At 34.5% G+C, this 10,978-nt stretch overlaps 1 protein-coding gene across 3 annotated transcripts; it reads right to left on the bottom strand.

The window, feature by feature from the left end:
* Positions 1-399: 399 nt before the first annotated feature.
* On the bottom strand, positions 400-8,917 carry LOC128526960 (omega-amidase NIT2-like). 3 transcript variants are annotated; one of them, XM_053499195.1, is made up of 10 exons: positions 8,716-8,917; positions 7,829-7,947; positions 7,075-7,183; positions 6,850-6,938; positions 5,812-5,905; positions 1,654-1,728; positions 1,476-1,554; positions 1,279-1,377; positions 927-982; positions 400-767 (listed from the first exon to the last, which is right to left on the bottom strand). In XM_053499195.1, exons 1-10 carry the CDS (start codon positions 8,720-8,722, stop codon positions 673-675), a joined length of 822 nt encoding a protein of 273 aa, XP_053355170.1. In that variant the 5' UTR covers positions 8,723-8,917; the 3' UTR covers positions 400-672. The 3 variants fall into 3 exon arrangements, 2 of the variants coding, with proteins under 2 accessions (XP_053355170.1, XP_053355171.1); XR_008360827.1 differs by having other exon boundaries at positions 726-767; positions 927-1,141; XM_053499196.1 differs by lacking the exons at positions 400-767; positions 927-982 and adding an exon at positions 1,078-1,144.
* Between the last annotated feature and the right edge of the window lie 2,061 nt (positions 8,918-10,978).

Genomic DNA, 10,978 nt, shown 5'->3' with positions numbered 1-10,978 from the left:
ATTTGAATGTTGAATTAGTGTATCAGTACGAATACCTAATTAATAAATTAGTATTAGTATAAATGTAATTTCAACAAACTGAAAAAAAACTCCAAAGAATTCCCCCACTGAGGGTAAAGTTTGTGCACATATAAAAGTCTTGACCGTCATGCTCATAACTATCAATGAACTCATTAACCACACCCTTTTATTAATTATTAGATAAGATAAGGTTAGATAACTCTTTACTAATCCATAGGAGAAATTGCAGAATATATCTCATAAAACTCATATGAAACATATTTATTTTAAGTAAAAATATTGAAAGTTTATATAAGCTTCACTTTCGACTCCATGTTGTGACAGTCAATGGACATCACACACACATATTATAAATTGTAAAATATATAAGTAGCCATACCACACCTGTCTACTGCACAGGACAAATAAGCAGCAACACAAGAAGTTTGCAAATGAATTTCAAACTGTTAATTAAGTTACATTTACATTTACATTTAGGCATTTGGGACACTCTTATCCAGAGCGACTTAAATTTTTTTTATCTCATTACACATCTGAGCGGTTGAGGGTTAAGGGCCTTTTAAATGCATATAATAGCATTTGAAATGCAAAATTAAAACAAATCCAATATAGATCTGAGACAGATGAAATGATCGTTGTTATCCCACAGACTCAGGCCTCGTTTACAGTGTTAAGTGTGTATATATCGTTACGTTTCTGCTCTGAGATTGGGATCTGTTCTCGCACGTCAGACAGGTACTGCAGGTCTACAAGACAAACAAACAGATAAACAACAGATAATCAATCAATCCTAAGAGATTAATATTCTGATACTTAAATAAACTTCTGCATCGTTACAAATGGAAACAAGTGACTTTGAATTTGAATTAAAAAAAAAACAAATGAGAATTCGTAGGAACATTCACCGATATCAGCGTACACTATGCACTCATCTGAATCTGCTTTTGCAATCACGTCACCCCTGCAGAGCAAAAACCACAGTGTTTAAATAACAAAACACTACTGTAGGGTTGCAGGTTCAAATGACAATACCAGGAGTCAGGGGGAATAAAACTGTCCATCATCTTGTCCATCAGGAGGTCTGTCTTTGGGCACTGGTGGCTCAGTGATAGGCTTCTCACTTCTCAGTGGAGGGTAATTCGTTGAGACAAGTTTTGACATAAATATAAAGTATATTACTTTATTTCATACAGTTAGTTATATATAAAACTTAAACTTTATAATCCAGCCCAACACACTGAACCACACAGAACTGACCAGGGGTTAACGACCATGCTGTGACCCCAGGGCACGTATTTGGCACTCTCATCTCTCGCCGGTGAAGCCGTGACCATATACACCTGATTATCCAGTGCCCTGTTACACAGAAACACAAAGTGCGAGCACTGACACACACACTAGCAGAAGAGAGACGTGTGAGGGAGATATTGTGAACAGACAGTAAAGTTACTGACCGAGCTCTCTGAAGCAGCTCCCAGTGAACAGGCCCTGTGATCATGTTAAAGGACGCGGGGTAAACCAACAGCTGGCAGCCTACACACGCAAACAAGGTCCCATAGTGACACATCATTAGTTATTCAAAAGAAAAAAAACAAACCAGACACTTACTCAGCACCAAACAAACAAACTTACCTTTTCTAGTGTAGATCTGGGCGAGTTCTGCAAATCGCATGTCATAGCAGATCCCTAGTCCCACTTTACAGAACGCTTTAGAAATAGAGATAAAAAAGGAGGTCAGGGATTATTATTAAATCTAATCTACAGATATAAAAGCCATATTACGATTTTCCAAGGGGTTCCTATTATACATGATATGAAACAAATAACATGATACAGAACATAATGCTTTTATTTATTAAAAAAAAATCAATTCTAAAAGACCTAAATAAATAATTCTTAAATAAATAATTCTTATTTCTCTGTTTATTCTCTGTTTATATATATATATATATATATATATATATATATATATATATATATATATAAACAGAGAAATAAGAATCATTTATTATTTATTTATTATTATTATACTGTATGTATAAGAAGGGTCCTATATTATTATTATTATTATTATTATTATAACTATTATTATGATCATTACCAATTAAAAAATTTAAGCTGCTTCTACCAATTTCTTGCATCAATTTCTAAAAATGCATTTTTAAAGGGTGTTATGATTTTAATTCAATTCAATGTAATTTTATTTGTATATATCTATTAACAATGGACATTGTCACAAAGCAGCTTTAAAGAAAAAGAGAAAAATCAAGCAAAAACACAAACAAACAAATTAATAGAAATAAAAGCTAAATATAAAAGTAAAATAAATATAAAAGCCAAATTTGTAAATGATTATTTTGAATAAAACAATAAAGCAATATAAGCAATAATAAATAATAAGCAAATAAATAAAATAGATTATTAATGATATAAATTCAATTACAATCTTAAAAAATAAAAATAAAGAAAGGAGTCTTTATAAAATAAAATGAGGAGTTAATAAAATTAAAAAATATATATTTAAACTTTAAATTTTTATTAATTTTCAATTCATAGAAGCTGCATCAGCACTGCCACCTGTTACAACTCCTGTTGTGATGAAACAACGTGTATTATTACATGCAGATGAAGTTCTTCTTTACCTGAAGCAAACACATTCATCAATTCCTGGTGTGTTGTAGACAGTTAACCAGTATAGCCAGTCATACAAATAGACTTTATGAAATTCTAAGCCATGTGTTTAAAAGCTTTAAAGCTTTTTAAAGCAGGTTGGCTTTAAAATGTTAAGTTACAATGTCCCTTTAACATCCCTGACTCTGGCTTTCTCTGTTTGGGCATACACATAACCCCTGATTTAAAGGATTTGTTCTTTAAGAGCTACTCACCCTTAATAACCAGACTTAAGCAGGATATGAATGTGGACCTCTTCACCAATTTAACACCATTAAAATTAATGTGCTCCCCATTTACTTAATTTATGTCAGTGTATACACTGGTATTTGAATCATAACATGCAGCTTTATTAATGGGCTGCTCAGATCAAACAAATGCTTAGATGGTTTTTAAATGATACAGACTCCCTGTATGTAAATCAGTATGGTATCCTTTGCATGTGCTCCAGGAACACTAACATCCCTTCCATTCATTAATAATTTGGGGGGAACTTTGGGTGTTTTTATTTAACACCCTTTCGGCGTGAGAAAATGACTGAAAACATCTCAGTCTCTCCAGGAATTTGACTGTGCAATCCCCAGTCACCTTGAACCCTGATCTCCCTCCTTCATTAACCAGGATGGGCCTTCAGACCTGGGCAGAAAAAGGGTATCTAATATCTAATATATCTAATTTAGCCAGTTTATTTACAGATAATGTTCTCAAATCCTTTGAGACGATAGATTAACAATTTCCTTCAACATATTTGTTTAAAATTTCCCCAACTATGTCACAGTATTCACTCTGAATTAAGAAAGGGGGAGATCAATGGGGTCTGATATTGAGAATTGTCTCCTCCTCCCTGGGGTAATAAAGGGTCTGATTTCTTATCTATATGCCTTTGTTATCAGAAACCTCTTTACCTTTAAATACTTCAAGAAAGGTTTGGGAAAGGGATATGGGCCAATCATTCACTGAAGATACATTGCTCTATATGTGAGGAGGTTTTTCATAAATCAACTCTAAAAACCTGAAATTCATGTACAGAACATACAGTTCTGTACAGTGGGGGAAATACGTATTTGATCCCCTGCAGATTTTCTAAGTTTGCCTGCTTACAAAGAAATAAAGGGTCTATAATTTTTATCATCGGTTTATGGTACAGGATAGAGACAGAATATCATTTGATCCTCAAGTGAAACATGACTTAGTACGTGCTGGTGAAACACTTGTTTGCAAGCACAGAGGTTAGACTTTTCTTTTATTAGGTTTGCACACATCTCAGGACGCATTTTAATGCACTATTCTTTACAGAATAAATTTTCTGTAAGATTATGGTCTGAAGACTGGCTAGGCCACTCTATGACCTTCATGTGATTTTTCTTAAGCCGCTCCTGTGTTGCCTTGGCAGTATGTTTTGGGTCATTGCTGGAAGACCCATTCACGCCCCATCTTAAGGAGGTTCTCGTCCAAAGTGTTACAATACATGGCCTCATCCATTGGCCCCTCAATGCAGCTAAATTACCTTTAGCATGAAACCAGCCCTAAAGCATGATGTTTCCACCTCCATGCTTGACTGTCGGGATGGTGTTCTTGGGGTCATAGTCAGCATTTTTTTCCTCCAAAAACAAAGCGTCAAGTTGATGCCAAAGAGCTCAATTTTGGTCTCACTTTATCCCAATCCTTCTGTTCATTGGCAAACTTTGAATGGGCCTGTACATGTGCATTCTTGTGTACGGGGACCTTGCTGCACTGATTTCAATCCTTGGTGGCATATCATGTTACCAATGTTTTGTTTGGTGACTGTGGTCCCAACTACCTTGAGATCATTCACAAGCTCCTCCCTTGTAGTTCTGCACTGATCCCTCATTTTTCTCATGATTATTCTTACCCCATGAGGTGAAATCTTGCATGGAGCTCCAGACTGAGGGCAATTGATGGTTACTGTATTTCTTCCATTTGCAAATTCGCTCCAGCAGTTGTCTCCTTCTCACCAAGCTTCTAGCTGATGGTCTTGTAGCCCATTCCAGCCTTGTGCAGGTCTACAGTCTTGTCCCTGACTTCCTTTGACACCTGTTTGGTCTTGCCGATAGTGATGAGATTTGAATGGAAGATAGAGATTCTGTGGTCAGATGGCTTTTATACACATTACGCATTGTTGTTAGGAGCTTCTTCTTAAATTAATATGTGTACCATATGAGCACATAACCAGTCTGTGGGAGCCAGAATTATTGTTGGTTGCTTGGGGTTCAGTGATTTCCCTCACTGAAATGCGAATCGATTTATAACATTTGTATCATCTGCTTTTTCTGGATGATTTTTTGCTTAATATTCTGTCTCTATTCTGTACCATAAACCTATGATAAAAATTATAGACCCTTCATTTCTTTGTAAGTGGGCAAACTTAGAAAATCTGCAGGGGATCAAATACTTATTTCCCCACTGTATGTCACCCCAGGACGCCTCCATAAAGTGTACCCAAATGTATCTCAATGGTGTTCAAAATGTAATTCAGAAACAGGAACATTAATGCATCTATTCTGGGACTGTAAGAAAATGTTACCTTGGTATAAGGTACATGAAATGGTTCAGAGAATACTGGCTAGAAAATTCACTTTGTCTCCAACTATATATCCGCTACATTGTAAAATATCACTAGACCTTCCTTTGAATTTAAATTATTTGTTAAATTTCCTCACTTATCTGGTAAAGAAATGTATTCTTATCTTATGGTCATCATTTTGTCTACCAAATCTAAAGATGTATTTGGCTCAAGTGGCTAATCTCCTCCACTTACAGAACAAATCCAAACTATTTTGGAGGATATGGGCCCCTTTGTGGGATTTACATCAACATTCAAGACCATGGCCTTTTTTTTCTTTCTAATATTTTTTTCTTTTTCTGGACTGTCTTGCCCTTTGGCTTTTCCATGGTCACTCTTTTATTATAACAAAATATTATTTGTATTTAAATGTCTGCTGTGGATGTCGGTTGTATATTGACCCGGCTCTGTTGTTTAGGTGTTGTTAAAAATCAATAAAATATAATTTAAAAAATAGTTCATTAATTCATTCATTCATTCATTAAAAGATTATATACAACCACAAAACTACACAGGTTTTACATGAGATCACTCACAGGTTTCAAACATAGATAAACTGTTTCCCGGATATAATTTCTTTGACTCCTGAAAGCGGATTTTCCCAGGAATGTTGACGTCATACATGTGCATCTATAAAGAGAGAGAACAGCGTTTATGCATCAGTGTTTTATGACCATGCTATGCTGTTTAAATGTGGTAAAAATATGATTTCCATGGGAATTTTTGTATTCTTGATATACACTTATGTTATCTGTAATACATGTCTATACTTGGCTAATATTAACAAAGTCAGACATGTACTGGTAATAGATAGATATGATTTTACATGAATAAAATGACCAGAATATGGGTTGGGATTTCCGGGATGTCATGAAACATCTTTGCAAGTGTCAATCAATGCATCTTTTACAGTATGTTGTATATTGGCTAATTGGCTTTTTGATTTGGACACGGTTTGGCGATCGGGCATTCACTGTAGCGGCTCCCAAACTATGAAATTCTATTTACACTAGCTTTTATTTTATCATAGTTAGAAAATGTGTTTTATTTTATATTTATAATAGCATTCACTTAAAATTCTCTTTTTTATTTGTTAATGATCTGTTTTTATCCTATGTTGATCTGTATACTTAATGTTATTTTGCTATATTCTTAATATCCTGTTTTATGCTTTCTATTTTCTTGACTTCTACACTTCTAGATTTTTCCTTTTTTATTTTAATTTTAACAGCATTAATTTCTTTTTTTATTGTTTGTCTTCTTTATTTATTATGTAAAGCACTTTGGTCAACTTGGAGTTGTTAATAAGTGCTATATAAATAAAGTTTTGACTAATTGATTGATTGATTGATATAAACCAGACTGGACTATAGTAGTCCTATATAGTAGTACAGTAGTATTGCTATAGTATGATGTACTACAATATTAAATGCAGGTTGGAAGATTTGATCAAACCGCTTAATCAAGTATGCCTCCACAATAATAACTGTAATTTGTTTACATTTTTTATTAGTTGTAAACCAGTGGTTTTGTTACCGTACATCACAATAACCTTATTTCTAACACACACCAACCTTTCTGTATTTAAGCAGTAATTTTCCATCAGGCCCAAATACTGGACAGGTGTTAAAGAGCTTTCCTCCGTCCTCCTCTGCAATGGAGCCTGCAATGTTAAGGATATACAGTATACACACACAAACATTAATCTTGATAACAAACTGTACAGACAAAAGCATTTTTAACAAACACACATCAATCACACTGATCTAAAGCATATTTAAAGCTTAGGAAAGTCTTACCGCCTATTAGATAAATCCCACACTCCTTAGCTACGTTCGACAGGACCTTCGTCGATTCTTCTGGAATTTTCTCTGCATGTTTTAGTACCAAATCAGAGACGAATGATTCCTACAGAATGCAATCAGAGAAAGATTGGGGCAGCATGAATCAAGGGTTTTCAACTCTTGCCTTTTCAGGAACCTGGTGAAAGCTTCTTTTTTCTGCTACATCCATGAAGGTTAGCCACTTTTTCTTTAACTTTGAACTTTTAAAATTGCCTTCCTTCTCTACTTCTAGGAATATTTAGGACTTTTGCTATTTTTTTGTATATTCTTGTCTTTGTTTGTGCAAGGCGATGATCTCTTAACTGTATGAACGACTACCTTGACTTTTAAAGTTGCAGTCAAACATCTCTATCAACAAATCTAGTTCAGGTATTTGATGTGCTCTAAATCAGGTACATCGAAAGCATTTAATCTGTGCTAATCTTTTTTTTTTTAAAGAAAAACCTATGGTTTAAACCAAAAAACTATTAAATTCAAATATTCAAATATAATTTTAAATGGATTTATGAATGAGGAAAATGTATAACTTTGTCCATCCATTTATGTAAGCTGTGGGATTCTATCTCTACTGTCCTGATGGACGAGCTGCTACTGCAAATCTCAACATAAACACTGCAATCGAAACAACCGGCCAGTGCTGCATTACACCTAAACATCATTAAATATCTGCTTTGAGAGGAAATTAATAGCTCACAGGGTTCATACTCACAGGTAAGACCACAAACTTCGCCCCCTGACCCGCTGCCTCCTTCGCCAGCTCCTGAGCTCGAGACAAGTTTACAGCCTTTGACTTTGTCACAAAGAGTTGCACCACAGCCAGACGAAACCCTGAATATTTCATTTATTCATTAAACAGGAATGTGTGTACAGAGAGAGAGAGAGAGAGAGATTCATGTGTTACTTTATCTTTGACTGCAGAAATAAATGTCTGTATTCTTATTTTAGATACGTTCATTTATTAATAGTCTTTTTATATTATTCTGTTTTTTTATTTTTTCTGTTTTTACTTTTATTTATCTTTTCTTTTTTTATTTTTTTTATCTATCTACTCTTGTGACTTATTTCTGAGCTTTGGCAATACAAATACAAATCTTGGACAAATATGCAAATTATTCAAAGTACAATGAGGTATTAGAACTTATTTTGCGTGCAATGTTAAAAACAAATTAATAAACACTCCTTACACCAAGGATTTTTTAATTTTAGGTAACAAAATACTTAATTTTTTAAAACGTGTCACAGTGGAGTTTTTTTCAGCAATTTAAAAACTAGATGAATTATATTAAACATTAACATAACACGTCATAATATAACATAAACATACAACATTAATTAGAATTAGAATTATTTTTTTGTATAACAAGCATACAATCATATGACTTATTTAACTACATAAACAGAAATAAATATTCTAATAACCGTCCATCCTGTTCCTGAAAAATAAAAGTAGTAAATTACAGTAATTAATTCTTTTTTTTACCCTCCTGCAGATCTGAATATTTAGTTTTTAATAATTTGACCTCCAAATGTAGGTGCTCTTTAATACAACACTGTTAATAAGGCTTAATGGAGTATTGAAAGCATTAATTAACTCACTTGACATGGTCTTTCTAATTGCAGACGTAAAGAGTTTACACTTAGCTCAGCTCTCAGTTTTCCGTGTCCCTGAGACTTCTCCACCACAATAGAGTTGGTGTGAGGGTGTTCTACATCATTTCTCCTACTTATAATTCTGCTGCGCATGCTTGGGTACACACCCATAAATCCGTGCTACCACTGTCAGAGACTTGTAAGCTGAAGGATTTCTTTCTCACAATAAAATTAAAATTTTACGTTTATGATAATAATAATTTACAAATACGAGTTACATTTCACTGAAGGTAATATACAGTGGGGCAAAAAAGTATTTAGTCAGATACCAATTGTGCAAGTTCTCCCACTTAAAAAGGTGAGAGCCGCCTGTAATTTTTATCATGGGTATACCTCAACTATGAGAGACAAAATAAGGCATTAAACAATCCATTAAACTGCTGTTAGGCCCAGAGGGTGAGAGGATATATAGGTTGAGTATCTTAAGCCTTGTTTACGCTATGCTGTACTTCCAAAAGTGGTTATTGAAAGAAAGAAAGAAAGAAAGAAAGAAAGAAAGAACGAAAAAAAGAAAGCTTCCCGAAGTAGTTTTAAAAGAAAGAAAGAAAGAAAGAAAGAAAGAAAGAAAAAAGAAAGAAAGAAAGAGTAACTTTTTTTAATTGGCCAGTTAGACATGGAGGGGGGTCTCGTTGGAACAGCGTCCTGTACTAGTCACTGAGCTACGTCCATTCAAAAGTGTAGTTTGTATAAAAAACATCACATGGAAGTAGACTGTAGAAGCTTTAATACTTGACTGTTGGATTGGATAAAGATAAGGCCGAGGATAGGAGTTAAAACAAACTTATTGTACTGAGCGAAAAGATGAGGACATCTGTTCTGATACAGATTAGGTAATCAGCTCCATACAGCAAACCGTGGCAGCATGGGGGAAAAAGGGATTTAATTCTCTCAGCCGTTCCATTTTATACACAAATCTATCAGCCAACGCAATCTACATCATGTACATCATGTTCTTACATGTTACGCTCCATGTGTTTGTGTGTATTCTGTTTTATTTATTTTTGGGTTTTTTTTTTCCAATTTTCTCCCCTAATTTAGTCGTGGCCAATTCCTCCCCGTCACTAGGGGGCTCCCACATTAAGGCTACTGCTACCATTCAGTAGGGAGGGCGAAGACTATCCCGTGTTTCCTCCGAACCACGTGACGTCAGCCGACCGTATCTTTTCGAACTGCTTGCTCATGCACCATTAGGGGCGGAGTAACACACTCGGAGAAAAGCACTAGCCGCTCCTTCCGCGTGCGCCAGCTCACAGATGCCCCTGATTGGCTGTAGAGCCGTGATTAATGTGGTAGCGCAAGTACCTCTCATCCCTCCCCCCTGAGAGAGCTCGGCCAATCAGCTCTCTCTGTGCCTCCGGCTGTGAGAGGAAAACAGCATCTCATGAAAAATCGGAGCAGAAACAAAGGTGTTGCGTTTATATTTTTGTTGAGTGTATGTATGTGTAACTGTTTAGAAATAGACTAAAACAAAACCATGTTTGCTTCAGCATTAAAAACAATATTGTATTAGGCTAACTTTATTAAAGATTATACACTTTTGTATTCTTCGTACTTCGTCTTTTTGCACACGCGCGGGCATTTTTAAATTTAAAGAGATAATTTTTTCATATAAATTAAACAGCTGAATAAAGTTAAATATACACAATAAATTAATAATTGCGTTTGCTTTACATTTGAGCACTCATTGAGCTTTTTTATTTCATATACTACCATATCATATATTTGTGTCTAATACTGTTTTATTTATATTTTTGTCGAGTATAGTCCTTCAGAGCAAGCATTGTGTCAGAAGATTCTGCGGAATCTCTTCTCACCTTTCATTCAGGTATGAATTTATCAAACTGTGTGCGCTGTTGGCAAATAATGTAGGGGGTTTAGATAGATTAAAAAGACAGAGCGGACATCTGTGCCTAAAATAGATTTAAAAAAAAAAAGATTAATGATAGCAATTAAATTAGACTTAATAGCTTATTTACTGTATGGACAGTCGTATAATGCTTTATCTATATTATTTCTCTCTCTCTCTCTCTCTCTCTCTATATATATATATATATATATATATATATATATATATATATTCTCTAAAAGCCAGCGTTTATCTAGCGAGTAGCCTATATATTTGTGTTTGTTGTATTTCCAGGGGTGGGGGTTATGTCTGCATTTTTATCAATAACGCACGTGTTTATCATCCTTTTGATCATTTTTATTA

This window comes from Clarias gariepinus, chromosome 6 (assembly GCF_024256425.1).
Source record: "Clarias gariepinus isolate MV-2021 ecotype Netherlands chromosome 6, CGAR_prim_01v2, whole genome shotgun sequence".
NCBI lineage: Eukaryota > Metazoa > Chordata > Actinopteri > Siluriformes > Clariidae > Clarias > Clarias gariepinus.
Note: the sequence above shows the minus strand (reverse complement) of the source record. Positions and strands in the feature narration are given on the sequence as shown.

Bases quoted from the DNA above. Each gene is read 5' to 3' on its own strand.
- LOC128526960 (XM_053499195.1), bottom strand. The intron at 7,184-7,828 runs GTGAGTATGAAC...TGCATTCTGTAG, and splicing joins CGAAGTTTGTGGTCTTACCT to GAATCATTCGTCTCTGATTT. The intron at 1,729-5,811 runs GTGAGTGATCTC...CTATTTCTAAAG, and splicing joins TTTATCTATGTTTGAAACCT to CGTTCTGTAAAGTGGGACTA.